The following is a 21,416-nucleotide window of genomic DNA, read 5'->3' as shown; positions in this document are numbered from 1 at the left end:
GAAGAAATTACCACTAGGATCAGTTAAATAGTCGAGTAGACATGACTACGGATAACCCTAGAGACAAAAAATAAAGAGTACAGACAATGCGTACCTTTTCAAAGCTCCTAAGTTTGGAAACAATGTTAAAATTGACACTACAGTATGTATAATTTCATTTATTTTCTTCTAGAAAATTTACTTCTCACAGTTAAGTGGGCCTGGTGCATTGCATCAAAGCAAAGGACTCTGGGGAAAGGGAAGAGAGAGGTGAAAGGGAATTGTGGGGTTTTGGTGCACAATGAAACTGTACTCATAAACCAATGACTGCACTGTAAAGCATTAGCACCCGTGGGAAAAAAAGAAGAAAGAAATCATGTAAGTGGAGTAAGCCGAAAAATTATTAATAACAGAAAATCTCACTCATAGGTACAACTTAAAAAAACAAGGTCAAAAAGGGAAAACACAAAGTAAAACTTGAACTGTGTGTGGTGTATTGAACCAAAGCAAAGCAAAGGACTCTGAGTAAGAAAGTGGTGAGAAAGGATGGAGAGAGTTTGGGAGTGCTGGTGAAGACGGTGGAAAATAACCTAAGTTGGGATGATAGTGTTTAGACACCTATCACACAAAGATGAAAAACTGAATCCATATATCAACAACTGTTCTGTATACCATTAAACACCCCCCATAAAGTGATTTATGGGGAGGTGGGCAGTAGCACAGTGGGTTAAGCACAGGTGGTGCAAAGCACAAGGATCAGCATTAAGGATCCGGGTTCGAGCCCCCAGCTTTCCACCTGCAGGGGAGTCGCTTCACAAGTGGTGAAGCCGATCTGCAGGTGTCTTTCTCTCCCCGTCTTCCCCTCTTCTCTCCATTTCTCTCTGTCCTATCCAACAACAATGACATCAATAATAACTACAACAATAAAAAAGTGGTTTATAAATGAAACATAAAAGTCACTACCTGATAATGTACATTCTGCAATGTATTCTTGCTGAAAACAGAATTTTTGGCATTTGTTGTATATTATAAAGGCTTTCAAAGATGATAACTGAATTACTTTATATCCCTGATAGCAAACAATAAGAGCAAACCAAAGCTCTTGAATTTTGTAAGCTGTCTTCTTTATGTTAATAGTCCAGAGGAACTGCTGTGCCAAGGGAGGAGGGGAACAATTGTCCTACCTGGCTTCCTGAACCAGATGTTTCTCAAGGAGCTGAGTAACATGCCATAATGACAGAAAGGCATCAGGCAGCACTTAATAAATTTATTGGAATTATTTTATCAAAATAAAATAGACTGATGCTCACCTCTAGAAAAATGAAACTCACATTCTAGGTTCTACCAATCTGTGTGCAAAACTATTTCAGTGTTCATAGATACATGTATATTTTAACATAAATTTCATATTAGAATAAATGAATTGTAAGCAGAACTTCCAAACAACTGTCCTCTGGAAAATTTAACAGCTGAATTCATTTTACTTCAGAAAACAACACTTGGGGAAAGATATCAAGTTCCTCTTTCTCTCATAATTAAAGTACAACTGCTTCCCTTACTACCAGCACTTTAGAAAACTGCTTCCTGAAATAATCCCATCTCCCCCAGCAGGGTAGAGATTTTAAGACTGCTACTTGTTGATCAAAGATTAGGAAAATGAAGCAGGAATTAAAGATTAGTTGATCTTTAAGCCAGTTTTCCGAGTGATGGAGTGAAGAGAAGCAGGACAAATGATTCAAACCCTGGAGACAGAGACCGCCGAGCATACTGTAGAGGTGGAGGACAAAAAGAGAAGCGAGCATCAAAGAATCCTAAGACTGGAACACAGGCCAAACTGATTCAGAAATATGGAAGTAACATCACCTGTTCAGAGTTATAAACACAGATATGGAAAATGAATGTTTCCTGCGTCTATAGTCCTATTGAAGGGCACACTATCTTTACAATGTATCTCAAACTATCAACTTGAGTCAGAAGCTTTTTCCCAGAAGAGGAAATCTGGCAGTATTTCTTATTTATTACTTTTAAAGTATAGGTTACCCTCAAAGTGAAAAAAATTATTTTAAAAGCATAATGTAAAGAGAAAAATTACCTTCACATAAATAAGAACTTTATTTCACTTTGAATAAAAACTTAATGCTGCCAAAACTTTCCCCTTTTTAGTGTTATTTCTATGGTTAATTACTTTACAGAGGTTCTTTGAACCTATTTAAAAGTTTCAAAAGGCCAGGAAAGTTTTTCTACTTAAAATGATTTTGGCCACAAAAACCCAAATAGCCCACTAAAAAAAAAAAAAAAAAAAAAAAAAACCTGTAAAAGTCATAAAAAATAATTCTCAACTTGGGGGGAGGGAGAGTGTGGATTGAAGTTGGACCTCTGAAATCTTTTTTTTTTTTTTAATATTTATTTTATTTATTTATTCCCTTTTGTTGCCCTTGTTGTTTTATTGTTGTAGTTATTATTGTTGTTGTTGTTGGATAGGACAGAGAGAAATGGAGAGAGGAGGGGAAGACAGAGAGGAGGAGAGAAAGCTAGACACCTGCAGACCTGCTTCACCGCTTGTGAAGCAACTCCCCTGCAGGTGGGGAGCCGGGGTTCGAACCGGGATCCTTATGCCGGTCCTTGTGCTTTGCGCCACCTGCACTTAACCCGCTGCACTACAGCCCGACTCCCTTTTTTTTTTTTTTTTAATATTTATTTTATTTATTTATTCCCTTTTGTTGCCCTTGGGACCTCTGAAATCTTATGATTTTATAAAACACTATTGAATCGCTAGTAAAAAAAAATAACTCAAAGGAATTTGGTCCATTTAAATACGAATAATAAAATTTAAAACTTTCCACAGTTCAGTATAAGCTCATATTCCTGGGACCTGCCAAAACCAGAAGGCCCACCTTACATGATCATACTAAGTCCTCTACCAGACGTATCACTAACTTTTTCCAACAGGTCATTGAAAATTTTATAAGAGTTTACCCTGCTGTGCTCGTGCTCACGTCTGTGGCACCATCAACCATACAGTCACCCAAACTTGAAATCTTTCACTCAGTCTTGACTTCTCTTCTGACCTTTCTCACCACTGCTTATTCTTTAGCATTCATAAACCTTGCCATTCCCATTAAACACACTGAGCAAGATAACTGGCAAGCTTCCTACTAGCCAGGGTCTCTCATCTCTAATCCAGATAGCCTGTCAAATTTTCCTGGGGGGATGTTTTTTTTTTCTCCTTTGCCAGACTTAACAACAATCTAGAAAAGTGCGGGGGGGGGGGTGTGTGGCAGTGGTGCACTTTACCATGTGCAAAGACCTGAGAGACACAGGTTTGAGCCTCCACTCCCCACTTGTGTGGGGAAGCTTCATGTGCCATGAAGCAGGTCTGCAGGTGTCTCTCTTCCTCTCTCACTCACTATCTCCCCCCTCCCCTCCCAATTTCTCTCTGTCCTATAATACAAAATGGAGGGGGGGGGGAGACAAGGAAGAAAAAGAAAAGGGAAAACTGGTTGCCAGGAGCAACCATTATAGTACTGGCTCAGCCTAAGTGATAGTCCTGGTGTCAATAAAAAATAAATACATAAGAAGCAGTCAGCAAATATTTACTATCTAGACTTTTACAATGGCACAACTCAGCTACATTAAAAAAAAAATAGCATAGATGTGATCCAATAAAACTACCAAAAAATGACCTAGGGTATCAAGTCCAAACAAATCAGGCTCACATTAATAGCATTCCACTGTGTTACCTGTTCTGAAGTCAAACTGGAATGCCTGACTTGCCTTTCATGTCTTTACTGATGATGCTTCCTTTGATTAGCAAATCTTTTCCCAACTGAGTACAAATTATTCACACTAATGGCCCATTTTAAATATTACCCTTTTGACAAGTCTACTTGATCAGCATAAAAGAAGAAAATCATCTCCTTCCTCTTACTTCCCACAGACCATTTCCATTCCCGTTTCAGGCTGTACTTCAAGAGCTTTTCTGCTCTTCATGCTACGAGTCTCTAATAATGGATCACATGTTCCTCCTTCAAACGTCAAATCTATGTCTTTATTCATCTGGGTACTGCCCTAGTCTTTTATTTACAAGTTAAACTATATATTTTGAAGAAATGAACGAGTCATTTCAAGTCTCAAGAAGCAAAAGTCATTGAAAGGGCCAGGTGGTGGCACACCTGGTTAAGTGTATGTATTACCATGCACAAAGACCCAGGTTCGGGCTCCCAGTCCCCACCAGCAGGAGGAAAGCTTCTCAAGTGGTGCAGGTATCTCTCTGACTCTCCCTCTCTATCTCACCTTCTCTCTCAATTTCTCTCTGTTCTATCAAGTAAAATAAAGTTTAAAATTTTTAAAAAGATTAAAAACACACACAAAAAAGTCACTGAATAATAGAAAGGAAAATACACTCTAATACTCCCTAATTTTATTTATTCCTCCTCAGTCCAACACTTTCTTTGTCATGGGTACAAAAATAAACCAAAAATTATAGTCATCCCAACAGTTGACAGCTAGTGTTCAAAATCTTACATTTTAATGAAACTGAAGCACAGAAGTAATAAAGCCCTAACCATCATCTTAAATCACAGCTTCATTCTACATACACATATAGAAGCACACTCTCACATACACAACAATTTGACAATATCTACCTAGTTCAACTTATAGAATAAATTACAAAAGCACAATGGAGAACTAGTAAATCTACTGTAAGCATTCTGGAGAGAGGGTACAGCAATGATCTCACAGAAACTGAATATATTTTTAAACTAAATATTAATCGGAAGGGGGTCCTCCAAATGGTAATAGTTTTACTTCCTGGGGATAGAATTTAAGAATAGATGCAAATTCAAAAGATGGATAGAGGTAGAAGTCATTGAGGACATGGTCTAGCTGGTAGGTCACTACTTCCTGATAGAATGCTCTGAGAGTGACCTAGCGCTAATAGCTGAGAGGGTAGCCGTGAAGAAATGGTGGCAAGACAATAAGGTATTCAAGAAGTGGGACCCTGACTCAGTGTCACTTTGTACTTCTAAGTCAATTTATTTGTAAAGTAAATGGTATCTAGTTGGTTTCTGGCTTGTTTGTTTAATTATAGGGATTAATAATATACAATAAACACAATTGTTGATATGAGTAAAATTTTTCAGTTTTTGGCAAAACACTCTCACCACCAGCCTAGGTCCACCTCCACCATGATGCACCAAGATCTGAAAACTTCCCTACCCCCACTCCCACAGTCCTTTACTTTGGTGCGATACACACAACCCAGTCCAAGCACTGTTTTGCATTTTATTTCAACTTTTGTCCACGAGTGAGATCATCCCATATTTATCCTTCTCTTTCTAGCTTATTTCATTTACCATGATTCCCTCAAGCTCTATCCAAGATGAGGTGAAGAAGGTGAATTCATCACTTTTAATAGCTGAGTAGTAGTCCATTGTGTATATATACCACAACTTACTCAGCCACTCACCTCATTTTGAAAGGATGGTTATCTCAACAACATTAGAACATTCAAAACTGACATGTACTTAGCACACAGTAGGTATTCACTAGATTGATGAAGAAATAAAGAAATTTAGGGGCTGGCTGGTGGCGCATCTGGTTGAGTGCACGTTACAATGCACACGTACCTGGGTTCAAGCCCCTGGTCCCCACCTACAGGAGAAAAACTTCACAAATGGGGAAGCAGGGCTGAAGGGTCTCACTCTTTGACCCTCTCAGTTTCTCTGTTTCTATCCAATAAATATATGAATGATAATTAAAAAGAAACTTTTAATTTTATTCCGGCATTTACTATTATGTAGTTATAATATGTCTGACGAGTATACCCAAATATATGGACAGAAAACTGACTAGAGGGTTACATTTTTAGCCCAGTCAGCTCTCTGCACACATTCAACTGTTTGCACGTACCACATGCTTTCAACACATGTCTACTCAAAAGAATAAAACACAAGGAGTAGATAAAATGGTTTGGAAAACACACACAAGATAAGCAAACTAATCCCATACAAAGTACACAGGGGGGCAGGGAGTGGTGCACCTGGTTAAGTGCACACACTGCAGTGCCCAAGGACCCAGGTTCAAGCCCCTGGTCCCCACCTGCAGGGGAAAAGCTTCACGAGTGGTGAAGCAGGGTTGCAGGTATCTCTCTGTCTCTTTCCCTCTCTATCTCCCCCTTCCTCTCATTTCTCTCTGTCTCTATACAAAGTATACAGGAGACAAGCAATCAAGATATATAGAGAGCCACTGTTTCTTTTATGTATAATCTACTCCTTCATCATCCAACAGAGACCTTAATATATGAATCATTTGAAAAAAAATTACTCATCTCCGACACGATTCATAAACATCTTTCAGATGTGCCAGAGCTAACATAATATGCTATGTGACAGTTAATGACCCCAATTCTGCCCTCAAAAACAGAAGAAAGAGAAGGATGAAAAGCGGCAGAGAAACAGAAAGAGCTCTTGATGTATTTTGGCTTCCCTTCCTACTAATATAATGAAATGTTGTCCATTGCTAATGACTAGGTTCTTTGTTTCTGGGCACTTAAATTGTCATCACAGCTGAAAAAGAGGAGGAGCACATCCAATACATCTGTTCTAATTAAAATTACAGCCATCATATTGGAAATTCTTGCTTTCTATCAATTTTTACTATTCCTTGTGTATAAACTATTCAATACCAAATAAAATGAAGGTATACTGGGTGTATAACCTAAATTTTGGGAGAATTTAAATTCTGTTGAAGACAAAATAAGATCAGAAACCTGTAGAATCAATACATATAAATCATGTCACTAATGATAATAAAAATGATAGAAATGATTTATTTTTACAAATAGAAAAGTGGTCCAATAAAGCATACTCTTCCAGTGTTCTAAGAAAATAATTGTAAAGAGATTAGGTCAACATTTGCTTTTCTTCAGAGACATGCATATTTCTGCCAAGCAGATTTGTTTAGTTTTGAGAACTCCTTGAGGGAGTTATCTCTGTAGTGCATGAAGCCAATGTCTCCATCACAACTTATACTCAAGACACGTATAAAGAAATAAAGAATCTGCTCACCAGTAACATTTTTTCAGAAAAATACTTTCAGAAGCCAAAAGAAACAAACATTGGATAACAAATGATCAGCAGCAAAAGTAGCATTTTCACGATTTCTATCAAAATTCCTCGTTTTAAAATAACTTGTCTTTAACATTAAGAAAATCTGAAAGCTTTCCTACTTTTACTAATTTATTTTCTTGCTTTTTACCCTGGAAAGTATGTAAATCTTTGTTGGGAAAATACAACTGTAACTCAGTACACTATCTAATAGAAGCTAATTGTTTATAATTAAACTGATAAGACATATAACTATGTGTAGAAATTTGTGTGACTAATTGTCCTTCATTCTTCAGGCAGTATTTATTTATCCTGGACGACTTCTTCTTCTTCTTCTTCTTCCTCTTCCTCTTCCTCCTCCTTCTCCTTCTTTTTTTTTTATAAAAAGGAAACACTGACAGAACCATAGGATAAGAGGCTTTGCACAATTCCCACCACCAGAACTCTGTACCCCATCCCCTCCCCTGATAGCTTTCCTATTCTTTAACCCTCTGGGAGTATGGACCCAAGGTCCTTGTGGGATGCAGAAGGTGGAAGGTCTGGCTTCTGTAATTGCTTCCTCACTGAATATGGGCATTGACAGATCGATACATACTCCCAGCCTGTCTTTCTTTTTCCCTAATGGGGAAGGAGCTGGGGAATCAGAGCTCCAAGACACATTGGTGGGGTTGTCTGTCCAGGGAAGTCTGGTCAGCATTGTGCTAGCATCTGGAGCCTGGTGGTTGACAGAGTTAACATACAGAGCCAAACAAATTGTTGACCAGTCATGGACCTAAGGGTTGGAATAGAGCAGATGAAGAGTTTGGGGGGTGGGGGGGGAGTCCTCCATTTTGTAGACAGCTAGTAGGCATGTTTTAGTTAAATTCCAAAGGGCCTGTGGCTATACTAGTTTGTTTGTTTTTTTTTTCCTTTTTCTTTTTGCCACTGAGCCTGAAATATGATATGCTGGTGGATCTATCCTGGACTTCTGAGACCAGAGAAGTCTAGAAATTACTTTAAAAAAAAAGCTTCACTTTATATTCATTTTAATCCTATATCAACTTTCATATTATAACATAGGCTGACATTCCAGTTTATTAATATCAACATTTCTTTCTGTTTCCATTACCACAGCTGGTTCTTTTATCAAGTTACTTCAAATTCATATAGTAAATCATCTTTACATGAATACTTTAATGAGCTGGGAAGTTTTCAGGTACCAAAATCCTTGAATAAATATTTTCATAGAGAAAACACTTCTTTGGGTGAGAAAATTCACTTCCTTCAAATATGTATCTCACACAGCAATGTGCATTCTGATGAATGGACATCAAAAAATGTAAATTTCTGTCTGCTTTCAAAATTAAATCTCAATTACTTATCCTTACTTTACAGTGAGCTACCCGATGACCCTCCGTCCCTCCCACCGCTCCTCCCTCCCTCCCCCCCTCTCTCTTTCTTTTTTTCTTTCTTCCTTCCTTCCTTTCAGCCTTTCCTTTTTTTTTCCCCAGTGCTGGGAGATACATGATTTGATCATTCTGAGCCACTTTTTCATTCTGATAAACAAAGAGGAGGGATACTATAGCACTACAACTTTCTCCAGTGTCAAAGAACTTTCAGTATGGTGCTGGGACATAAGCTTGGGTCATGCACATTGTCAGGTATCCAGTGAGCTCTCTCTCTGGGCTTCTAACTACTTTTCTTCTAAAGAACTGTTTAAAAGAAAATAATCAAGAACCAGAGCATTATCCACTTATTTGAGATAAAAATGTAAACTCTATTTGTTTATATTTATTGTACCTAATATGAAGAAGTCTGTGAGGTTACTCAGTATGTAACTGATTTATTCATAACACAAATACTCTTAATATATATTACTCTAAAAAAATCTGGTCAATACAGAAGACCTATGTGTGACCATTTGTCTTCCATATGATAAAAGACACTTTACAAAGCAACTGTAAAAATACTGCTTATAATAAAAGCCCAAATACTCAGTTATTTTTACTATGGTGAATTTTGAAATTATTATGGAATAAGTTTTCACCATAAGAGAACCTGCAGTTACCAATACTATTTTTCCTCAAAGTCTTTATAAACCTATTTCACATGAAGTCACTGCATCTTATCATGAAAAGTTATTAATTTGGTACTTCTGTAAGCAAAAGGAAAAAAAAGTGTGATACAACCATATAAAGAAAGCTCAGTTTTAGTAGATAGCATAATGGTTATGCAAAGAGACTCTCGTGCCTGAGGCTCCAAAGTCCCAGGTTCAAACCCCTATACCACCATAAGCCAGAGCTGAGCAGTGCTCTGGTTAAAGAAACATAAATAAACAAACAAATAAATAAATAGCTCAATGTTCTTTTTATTTTGAGAAGAATCTAAGCTCTTGTCAAATATCTGTTTTGATTTCAATTAAATAGGATTTATCTTACTCTATAGAGTATAATTATATATAGTCTCTAATTTTAAATATTCATCAAAAAGTCAAGAGTTTATACTTAATATAAGTGTAAATCATGAGATTAACATGTAATAATAAAGCTGTTTATTTAAAAGGCCTGTATAAATCATTAAGTATATAAATCTGTCACACAGGAGTGATCTGCCTATATAATTGGTATTTTGTTTGTTTTTTAGATAAAGAGAGGGAGAAAGAGAAAGAAAGAAAGAGTCCACAGCACCAAAGATTCCTTCAATGTGGTGGAGACCTGGCTCAAACCTGGGCTGCACACATGGCAAAGCAGCACTGTATGCAAGTGAGCTATTCCACCTTCCCTACTCTGTCCTATGAGAGTTCCCCTGGACCTGGTCTGCCATGCACATGGCCCAGAGTTTAGACCAGTTGCCACTGCACTGGAGGAATTGCCAGTGCTGCGGAGTCTTTCCCTTTCTCCCTCTATTTTTCTATCTAAAAAAAGGGGGGGGGGGGCGGGTGGTGGTTGAAAGGACATGTTACAGTGCTCAAAGACCCAGGTTCAAGACCCCAGTCCTCACCTGCAGGAGGAAAGCTTCACAATTAGTGAAGCAGATCTGCAGGGGTCTCTCTTTCTCTCTCCCTCTCTATATCCCCTACCCTCTTGATTTCTGGTTGTCTCTATCCAATAAATAAAGATAATAAAAAAATTTTTTTTTAATGTAGGTCTAGAGCAAGAGCAAGGAAAAGAAAAAGGTTTTGATTTATTTAATGACTCTTGATTTCTAACCCTGAACCAGAGAAAGTAACTGGGCAATTTGTAAAGCTGTTACAAAAAGGGTATCCACCATCCTACTACAAATAATTAACAAACAACCTAATTCATTATTCTAGATCTTAACTTACCCACAATCTTTAGATATACTGATCATTCTACACAGCACTTTTTTTTTTTTTAAGTACTGCTTAACAGACAAGTAAAAAGATGCTTAAAAGAAAGTGGAGGAAAAAAAAAAAAACTTTAAAGGGGCATAATTCGCCCATCCCTTTGTGCATGGGCTACTCTGACATCATTTGTATTGCTTCTGTAGGAAGACAAACACAGTGGTAATAAACAGTATCCCTTTCATTATTAGAAACAGATGTTCATCTTATTAATTAAACCAGTTCTTGCTAAAATGAAATCTTTGAGAGTAGGAGTCCTTTCTGAATCCTATGAGGTTTGTGACTCTAAAATAAATACTGCCTCTTCTGCATTAACTTTTAGAAGGAGAATTTGCCTCAAAAATCAAAATCCTGTGTACAAAATCAAAATCAAAAGTACATATGGTGAAATCATGCTGATCTAAGTGTTTGTTGGAAATTCAGTGGTACTTTCAAATCACAACTCAGTATTTAATCTAAATAGTTCACAAATTATAAGTGTCCGGATCCTTAAGGGCAAAGAGTATAGTACTAGTTTTGTTGTAGGAACAGTCCTAGGAACAGATTCACAAGCTAATTCCAGCAATATCACTTTTACTCTTCAAGAATAGTTAACTATAAGCAGCTTATTATCATGTCCCCAGGAGTATCAGGAAAATTCTAAAAATGCAAATATAAGGACACTCTCAATACATTTAAATATAGATGGTACCAGGCTTTCAAGGTATCTATTTTAATTTCAAAAAGTATCTTTTCAAAAATTATTCACTAACATAAACAATATTATTGTCCCTTTTATCTCAAATAAATTGCATTGTTTAACCCGCAAACTGGAAGGCAGATATAAAGAAATTTTCCTAAGCTAGAGGTAGCAGTGCAAAGAGATTAAAATAGGTGCTAAAAAAGAAACAAAAACAAAACAAAACAAAAAGGTTCAAAAGAAAAATAGAAGAAATTAGTAATCACTCATGATAACCTGACACTTTTAAAAAACGTCAGATGGGAAGGTGGGGGGTCCAGGTGGTAGCACACCTGGTTGAGTGTACAAGTTATGACGCATGAGGACCAAGGTTCAAGCCCCTGGTCCCCACCTACAGGGGGAAATCTTCATGAGCAGTGAAGCAGTGCTGTGGGTATCTCTCTTTTCCTCGCTCCCTACTTTTCCCTATTCAATTTCTTTCTGTCTTTACCCAATAAAATAAAAATACGAAAATATAAAAATAATGAAAGAGGGCTGGGAAAATAGCATCATCATAGCACAAAAGACTTTTCATGCCTGTGGAGTACCAGAGAACCCTGGTTTAATACATAGCACCATCATAAACCAGAGCTAAGCAGCATTGTGAGAAGAAAATAAATTATATATATAAAGGTAGCGATGAATATTACAAATTAAGAACAAATGTACTATAGAAAAATGGACTGGGGGGAGTCGGGCTGTAGTGCAGCGGGTTAAGCGCAGGTGGCGCAAAGCACAAGGACCGGCATAAGGATCCTGGTTCGAACCCCGGCTCCCCACCTGCAGGGGAGTCGCTTCACAGGCGGTGAAGCAGGTCTGCAGGTGTCTATCTTTCTCTCCCCCTCTGTCTTCCCCTCCTCTCTCCGTTTCTCTCTGTCCTATCCAACAACGACGACAACAACAATAATAATAACTACAACAATAAAAAACAACAAGGGCAACAAAAGGGAATAAATAAATAAAATTAAAAAGAAAAAAAAAAAAAAGAAAAATGGACTGGGGAGAAAGCTTAATGGTTATGCAAAAAGCCCAAGGCTCTAAAGTCCTAGGTTCAATCCCTAGCAACACCATAGACCAAAGCTGAGCTGTGCCCTGGTTTCTGTTTCTGCAGGTCTGTCTTTCTCTCTCTGTATCTCTCTCATTAAAATAAATTTTAAAATGTTTTTAATATATATTTACACAATGGAAAAAGGCTTCTCTTTATAAACATAATCACTCTTATATCTCACTTATTTTTTATAATGTCACATAGTTTATTTTCTCCTGGCTGTCCAGAATCCATGGAAATATTCACTCTAATTTGAAAAATGCAACATGATCTTTAATCCATCTCTATGTCAAGATTAAAGCACTGGCTCATAGCATGTTTTCTCATTAGTGTTTATGATTACTTTTCAAATTTGATAATATATAGTTCAGACCACTGTTTCACAATTCTGAGTAATATCTACATTTCAGAACAATGATACCAGGAATCAGATTGCTTATCTGGGAAGGCACCTGCTTTCCCATGCACGAGAATCAGAGCTGAGTATCCCCAAGCACATGGTGGTCGTCTGTCTCGGTCTGTCTGTCTACCTGAAAAGTCAGCCCTAAGCCATAATGTCCCAACAATGGCAAAGAAGAACCTGATAACTCTTTGTGAATAAACAACTAAATGTAGTCTACAAATTCAAATTAGTGCTATTTTAAAAGGCTATGTAGTGGGACTAGGTGGTGGTGCACTTGGTTGAGCACACATTACAATGCACAAGACCCCAGGTTCAAACCCCCAGTCCCCAACTATAAGGGGAAAGCTTTGCAAGTGGTGAAGCAAAACTACAGTTGTCTTCTCTGTCATTCTTCCTCTTTTATCTCCCACTTCCCTCTTGATTTCTAGTTTTCATTATCTAATAAATAGATGAAAATAATTAAAAAGAAAAAGTCTATGTAGTGAAGACTTTAAAATCCACAGGTTATTTCTCTTACCATTCAGTAAACAAAACGATCAGATCATCTTGGTCAGCATACTGTTTAATGGCTTCTTTCATTAATCTCACTTTTTGGCCTCCTCCAATACTATTCATTCCAGTACCACCTCTCCACTCCTCTCCTTGACCAAGGACCTAGAAATAAAATAAAATATTTCATCCCCAAGTAAAACACAAGTCATGGTCTTATTTCAAAAAGTAAAAGTCATCAGCAACTTGTACAGTATTATACATCATTTTTCAAATGTTCCTCTAAGCCATCATGCTACAAAGGAAAGTATCTGATGCTTAAGGTTCTAACTCTTTAATGCTAGCTAGCTTACAAAAGGATAATTTTATTGTTCTCAAAAGTAATCTATTAGGAGGGGTGCAGAAAAAGGGTTTGTAAATTTTCATTTGTTTGTTCAGACTAAAATGAAAAAGAAACAAGGGAACCTTTCATAACACTTTCCAATCTGTTAGGAAATCTAAGAAATCTTAAACTTATGTTACCTTTAACAGTTTCATAAGACTATGTAGACTATGTTAAAAAGCAGACCTATCTCATAGCTAAGTATACTACTAGTTCTACTGAGTTCCTAAAGTTATCACTAGGATATTCCACTAGAGAGAAGTCTTTTAAAACACCTTTATATATTTATGAAAAGAGGTATTTCAAAATTCCTATAAAAATAAGAAATTAAAAAAAAATCCTAACAAGAAAAACCAGGGAAAGCAACTTTCAGAAAAGGAAAGAAGAGATACCCCATTTCCCGGTAATGTTTCCAATTATTAGGAGGCAAAGAAACAAACTGGCAGACAAATCTATCACAGAAAATAATCCTTCAAAATAAGTAAAAAATTTACTATCAGATCTTAAGTTATTATACATGAGGCCCCCGTACACATATTTTCTTTTTTTTCTGCTTTCAATAAAGTATCTACTTTAATCATATTTATTCTTCTAATCACTGAACAAAAACATGTTCTTCCATATTTGTGTCACCCTATTTCTCTCTCTTTTTTTGTAATTTGTTTATACAAAGCATTAGTAAATACTAAGAAATCATGTTCTAGTGATAGAGGATTTTAAGAAAATTAAAAGAAATCTTTAAAACAATAAGGTGTATGTAAACTAATTTTATATAACTAAATTGTATATTCCTTCTCTGGATAATACACTGTTATTTGTTTTTGTTGTTATAAAAAATACACTATAGGTATTAAAAATACTTGAACATTTCCATGAATTAAAAGGTGTACCATACCTTCACAGTATAATTGAAGTATCTGGCTGACTGCATAAATCGATGGAATCCATCACTTTCTTTTGTTGCTACAGTTATGACTAATAACTTATCTGCAAAAACAGAAGAGAGTACAATAAGGTGGCTTACCAAGAGGGTAAGATCTCCTACTTTACAGATTACTACAGAGGTTGAAACTCTATTAAGCCTCTGGAACTGCTTTGGTTTGTTAATCAACTTAAAGTTAAAAAAAAAAAGTTGTTGAAAAAATAGTCAATTCATATTAGTGATACTGCTGCAAAATAAGAAACCATCATATGGTGAGTTATTTAATGGTAAAACTGCAGTAGTATTTAAGAAGAATCATATCCTTACCAATGAATTCCAGCACTAAAAGAAATACTTCAAATGCTTATTTCTATCCACAAGGACAAATTTCATAGACATTATCTAATCAACCAGCTTCACTGTCATCTATAACCACTGATTTATTATACACACCGGTGAGGTCTGGAAGTACATTATGTGCATTTAGAACTAAAATTACAAAAAAGAAAAGATTCAAGTGAAAGACTATTCCTAATTTCTTAAATAAATTATGACTAAATAGGGGGAAATATTTAGAAAACACAATCATTTTCTTCCTCTTAAAATTTGTATATGAGAACTCCAAGGGGGTTACATTTACATCAACTGCAGTATTTTGCTTTTTCTTTCAAGAATAAAAGGAGCCAAAATCAGCAGTGAAAACATATAGCTTTTAGTCATTATTTCTGTATCTTTCTCTCTTATCTCTATTTCATTAAAATAATAATAATAATAATAATAATAAACTATTAAAAAAACTGTTCTCTAAAATAGACACAGTAGTCAAACTAAGATTTTCTGAGAACTATGATAGTTAACTGTTAGTGGAAGGCACAAAACTTTGGTGGTGGGTAGGGCTTGGAACCACACCTCTATAAGCTTATAATCCTGTAAATCATTCTTAAATAACTAATAAAAAGTTTTAAAAGAAGGCCAGTTAAGTATCTAAGTTGGATAGTGTGCAGCTCACTATTGGTATGTAAAGCTCTCATATACCTTCTCAATTGAGTGATAAATCACATAATGGTTATGCTAATGATACTCATGCCTGAGGCTTCTGTTTACCTTTCCACATTTTATTGAGCTTAAACTGTTTAAACAACCTTAAAATCATACTAGAAAGGACTTCCAAAATTATAAAGGTACTTAAACCAATTATAACAATTGAGTTATCAATTATAGTAAACTTCTAGCTTGTTACAAGTTTGTTTCACAAGTAAGTGAATTACAGATGTCAAGCCTTCACATGAAGAAGCATCTGCTCATACGGAATCCCCAGAAATCCATTTGGACCCCTGTCCTCTGACATCACCCACAAGATGGCATGACTACAGCAGCCCTCCCCATCCCCCTGAAACCCATGATGTGACCTGACATGATCTGAAGAATCTGACTCACAGACTCCAAAGGACAGAACTTTCCTACTGGCTTTCTCTCACCCATCACTGTCTACCCTTCTTGCTTCTGCTTCACCTGTCTCCTTTTGGCAGTTCCAGCTCACTTTCTACAGAAAAGCAGAATTCCGGTGGCTGACCTTCCCCATCCCCATCAAGATAGATGTGCAGCGTTTCATCCCCTAGCATTTCTTCCCCTGGTCGTTGGCATTGGACTGATGCTTCTATCGGACTTGCTGGTACACCTCTTGGACACTTTACACAACTGTACAACAGCTTCCTTCTACGCTGCTGGGTTTCTCAAAGACTGACCACAGCAGTCCATGGACTTTGCAGGTTGCTGCCTTGGAACTATAAAGGCCACGCCTCCTCACCTGCAGGCCCTGTCCCCATAGACAGGAGACACCCCCAGAGGCAGAAAACACCCCTTCGCATACTAGACATTGCCCTTTGAGGCAGGAAACGCCCCTTCGCTCACCAGGCCTCCCCTTGGCATCACACTGGCTCTTGCTGCTCTCCTACTTGTCCCTCCCTGTCTTGTGCCAGTTCTTTTCAAAACGCCTGCAAGATAAATGTTTCTGTTCACCCCTACACTGCTATTCCTCTGACAGAAATGGAGTCTTTTATAGACATTCACCCATTTATATATGGCCATTTAGAAAGAGGGCGATGTCGGGAAATTGTGAGAATGTGGTTGAGCTTGGCAGGGCTTGAACCTGAGGGGTGCGTCCAATCCTGTTTCTCTCTCTACTGAGAGGTTGAGCAAGGAAGGACAGTAGTACCCCAAAGGTATGCCTCCTCCTATCAGACTCCCTGCCTCACAAAGTGCTCCACATTCCTGATATTATGGCCATTAGATAAAAAGGGGAGATGCTGGTCATTACACCAGGTCCCCTGCATTGCTTGACACTGTGGTCTATTTATATAATCACTGTTTTGCCTGAGACCCATCCTGCCTGCAGGGTATTGGTACCTTCGTGCTCTTTTCTTTTCTACACCCCCTTCTCCTAGCCATTTCCTTTTCCCACTTGCCACTTCTGCTTAAAAGATATAAAGGCATTGTCTCTGATAAATAAATGCATTGCATTGCATTCCCACTCCGCCATGCGTTCCTCGTCTCTCTGTGGCAATGCTAGCCGAGCATATGTGCACAACCCAGGTCCGAGCCTGGCCCCCACCACACTGAAGGAAGTTCCAGTGCTATGGCCTCTTTCACTCTCACCCTCTCTCTCTGGTGCACAGTCTCTACCAAAAAAAATAAATAAAAAACAGAAAAAAAGATCATGTAAGACATTATTCTTAAAAATAAAAATAACTTTAAAAATCCCTTCTCTGTAATAAAAAAATGATTGTATTAATATATATTGCTCTTTTAACTTTTCCTACATAGATCAAAAGAATGAACAAGTTCAGATTTTGCCTGGATAAACTTTTAAAAAATTTTTCTCTCTTTTTTTTTTGATATTTTATTTATTTATTAATGAGAAAGGAGGCGAGAAAGAACCAAACATCACTCTGGTACATGCACTGCTGGTGACTGAACTCAAGATCTCATGTTTGAGAGGCTAGTGTTACATCCACTGTGCCACTACCCAGACCACACTGGATGAACTTTTACACATATCATTTTCAGTGCAAAATTAACAGCAAGGGTTTCATCATCCTTAATAGGAAAAGAAATGTTGGCCAGACAGAAGTAGACAGAAGTATTATATAACCCAGTGACTCAGAAGACAAAACTAAGAATGCACAGTCTGTACCTGGAGTCCTACGCCAAATAAGGCTTCTTATTGTTTCAGTTCTACTGCTAATTACAAAATGCCAAATCCACATAGGAAATATAGAATTTTGTTAAAGAGAGATATATTTAAGAATACTGCATACAAACATCTGTTTCCTCTTATCTTATTAGGTATCATTTCTACATGAGCAATATATTTTACGCATTTGTGAGAAATAAAAAAAGTGCTGATATATCATTCATAGTTCTCATGAGCCAATTAAAGTGTCTACATTTCACCATTACAAGTTCTTCTTGTCAAGATATTAAAAAGCCATTTTGCTCCTTTATTGGGGGGTAAACGTTTTACATTTGACAGTAAACACAACAGTTTTTGGATCCATAACATTTCTCAGTTTTCCATATAACAATACAACCCCCACTAGGTCCTCTGTCATCCTTTTCCTGGACCTGTACTCTCCCCCCACACACACACAACCACCCCAGTCTTCTACTTTGGTGCAATACACCAGATATATAAGCTAAATTTGAAACAAACTTTAGATTCTAGTAAAACTTATAGTGTAAAACTCCCAGAAATTAAAGGAGAAGAGACAAGTGACCTATAGAATCAATGAGGAAAAGGGGGACCAAAATTAGGAAGGAAAACAGAACGTACTCACTGATTTAAGAGAAAATTCAACAAAATCATGAACTTAGTTGAGTTCTAATTTGAAAAATTAACTATAAAAATTATTTATAAGAAAAAAATTAAGAAAATCTAAGCATGAATGGGATGGCTGTTTATATTATATTATTTATAATTATTATATTATTTATACAAAAGATTTTAGCATACTAATAAAATCAGTAAGTTTTTCAAAGAATCTTTATGATTTAGAGACATATACTGAGCTATACGTACTCAATGAAATGACATGGTATGGGTTCAAAACTGGCTCCCACCACTTTTGTACTGTAATATCTTCTGCCACTTTTCATTTTGTAGGAAAATGGAAAGAAAAGGCAATAGTAAAGTGTGAAGTGTGAGCTCAACCACATACACAACATGGAAGTACCACAGCACAGAGGGAGGAAGCTTCAGTGCTATGTTGTCTCCCTTTCTATCACTTTCTGTCCCTGAAATGTGGGCCCAGCACACAGACGGGAAACAGATAAGGAAATGCACATGGGGAAGAAAAATAGAGGTGAGGGAAACAATACTAAGGAGGACTTATTCAAATCCACCCAGAAAAAAGGGGGTTCTTAGCACAAAGATTTTCGGTTTTAAAACTTAGAAATACATGAATCAGAATGAGCTGGTTACCCTGGTAGTGTGTGCACTGTGACAAGTGTATTGGAGCACATCGATGTTTCAGTCAAGTGATTAGGCTTTATCTTGAAATTTAGAATAAAAACCTCAATTTCTCCTAATCAGTGGTATGAATATAATATAATGTAATATAGTATATAGTATATAGATATTGCAGGTCCTGTAACGATAATAATCAGCAACCATTGATCAAAGCAATTATGAGAAAACCTTGATTTAGTTCCATATGCTTAAATATATATTTTGCTAATCTCAACTGTCCACATACTTCAGATAGACATTACAATATACATATGAACCATATTATAGATTCAATCTGTAAAATATAGAAATGAAAGCTTTAGTATGGGCAAGAGACTGGCATACTTTAATGATGACTCTTTAGTCACTTATCAGGCCACCCCATCAGCTGGGACCCTAATCAGGGAGTCCTGAGACTCCCAAATAGACTTGATGGGACTAGACATCGAATAAATCCCTCTCTCCATTGTTACCACTCATTTCTATCAGGAACAACAAAACAGACCCCTTTGTAGGCCCCCCATAGGACCTTGCCCTCAACTTGGATCAACAATGGTAGAGAATGTTCCATCCTCCAAAGGGAGAATGGACAACATACTCTATGCTACACCTGAGGAAGATGGGTCAATATTGGGGCACCATGGAACGTTCCTACTCATGACCACAGAATGTGATTTCAGATCTAGAGGGATGCAGAGGTCGCATAGAATCCTAAACTATTTATGGGCCCCAGATTACATCAAATCGATGGGGTTTATAGTCAACAATATTTATACACCTTTTCCATATTAGGGAGCTACTCTCTTCCATGATCCAGCTTTCTGGTCCTTTTCCCAGCCATGACATCATCTCCCCAGACAATAACTTGGATCCACTGGCATATCAGATTTCAGGCTCAGGGGCAAAAAAAAAAAAAGAAGAAAATAAAAACTTCCATCTTCTACATTCCACAAGGACCTTGGGTCCATACTCCCAGAGGGTTAAAGAATAGGAAAAAGCTATCATGGGAAGGGGTGGGATACAGAGTTCTGGTTGTGGGAATTGTGCGAAGCTGTACCCCTCTTATCCTATGGTTTTATCAATGTTTCCTTTTATAAATAAATTTTTTTTTTAAATGAAAGTGTTGTATGCTTTACATTGGGTTGTTCTAGATCTCCCCCGCCAAGAGAATTGGATCAGTCCTGCTAATTTCGCAGGCCTGCTTGGCCCCCCCCCAAGGAACCCTGAGAGAGGGTTCCTGAGTTCCAGAGTTCGAGAGTTCCAGAGTTAGAGTGCTTGCGCCGCTGCAAAGAGACAGCAGAGTTCTGTTTGGTGATTAGTTTGTCTTAGTTTATGAATTGTTGTTCCTGAATAAAGAAATACAGCTTCCCTGCCCAGCCGTGTGTCCTCGAGTCTCTGTTACCCGCCCATGAAGCTAGCCTGGCCAGCTAGAGCCTCCGAATTTTAACAACATGAAAGCTTTAGTCAGAACCCCCTTTCAATAACTTTTTAGTAATGCCTATCTTCTTTCACAATAACTATCCACACTCTAAATGCTAAGAACTCAACCTAAAACTGATAATCAAAAGGAAAAGGGAACAACACACTGCTCCATACCTATCCACTCCCCTTCTGGAAACATGGAGATAGAATCCAGTAAGAACTGAACTGCTGCCCAAAATGATACAGTGAGTTCCAACAGTTTTGTTTAGATTTTAGAAGGATAAAGTACTATACAAATGCTGAGGATGATCATGCTCAGACAGGCTTCAAAGACATTAAGTAAATAAAACTTCAAGGACAACCTGGGAAGTGTCAATGTACATAAACTGTTTAGATCTCAAGCACTGAAAAGTCCTAAGTTGAATCTGACCAGTGTATACGCCACAGTGGTGCTCTGGTTCTCTTTACCACAATAAATAAATAAATAAATACAATTTTTGTAAAACTTGTAAGAAAGGCACTAAGGAAATCACTCATCCTCTAGAGTATGTGCTGCCATGCAGGAGACGCTGGGATCAAGCCCCAACATCATAAGGGAACCCTATGGATGGCAATCAGGGAGCTCTACAGATGGTGGAGCAGTGATACGGTGGTTTTCCCCTCTCAACTTTTTCTCCCTGGCTCTCTCAAGTAATGAAGGCAAAAACAGTCCCAGAGTGATGATTCCACAGTGATATTATATAGTCACAAGTTAGTTTTGGTGCATAAAAACAAAGCTAATCAAAGGGAATAAATGCATCCTGTGGGTCTTAATCCGTATTAAAATAAAAAAATGCAACAGCAGGTGAAACAAATAAACTGAAGAGCAATTATAATGAGAGAGGAGATTGTCCCATGATAAATTGGGCACCCATCCACAGAGAAGTATGAGATATCAAGAATTTTGATAAGCATAGAGCTTGACCAGCATGGCTAGTAGTCTGGTTATTATACACAAAATGAGTAGTTGAGGGACTGAGAATTTTCCCATGAGACTGAAAAATGCAATATTTGAGTAAAAATATATTATTCCCTTCATCTTATTTTTTTATATT

General features: G+C 37.3%; 1 protein-coding gene across 3 annotated transcripts in view; it reads right to left on the bottom strand.

The window, feature by feature from the left end:
* PLOD2 (procollagen-lysine,2-oxoglutarate 5-dioxygenase 2) overlaps window positions 1–21,416 on the bottom strand; it is a 95,846-nt gene that overhangs the window by 42,145 nt on the left and 32,285 nt on the right. For all 3 annotated transcript variants that reach the window (XM_016186005.2, XM_060197551.1, XM_007518072.3), the window contains exons 2-3: window positions 14,367–14,458; window positions 13,118–13,254 (exon numbers count right to left, since the gene is read on the bottom strand). In XM_016186005.2, coding sequence (XP_016041491.2) covers window positions 13,118–13,254; window positions 14,367–14,458 — 229 coding nt within the window. The remainder of the gene's footprint in view (window positions 1–13,117; window positions 13,255–14,366; window positions 14,459–21,416) is intronic.

The sequence above is a fragment of the Erinaceus europaeus genome, chromosome 9 (genome assembly GCF_950295315.1).
Source record: "Erinaceus europaeus chromosome 9, mEriEur2.1, whole genome shotgun sequence".
Taxonomy (NCBI): domain Eukaryota; kingdom Metazoa; phylum Chordata; class Mammalia; order Eulipotyphla; family Erinaceidae; genus Erinaceus; species Erinaceus europaeus.
The sequence above is the reverse complement of the archived record's forward strand: the minus strand, read 5'-3'. Positions and strand labels throughout refer to the sequence as shown.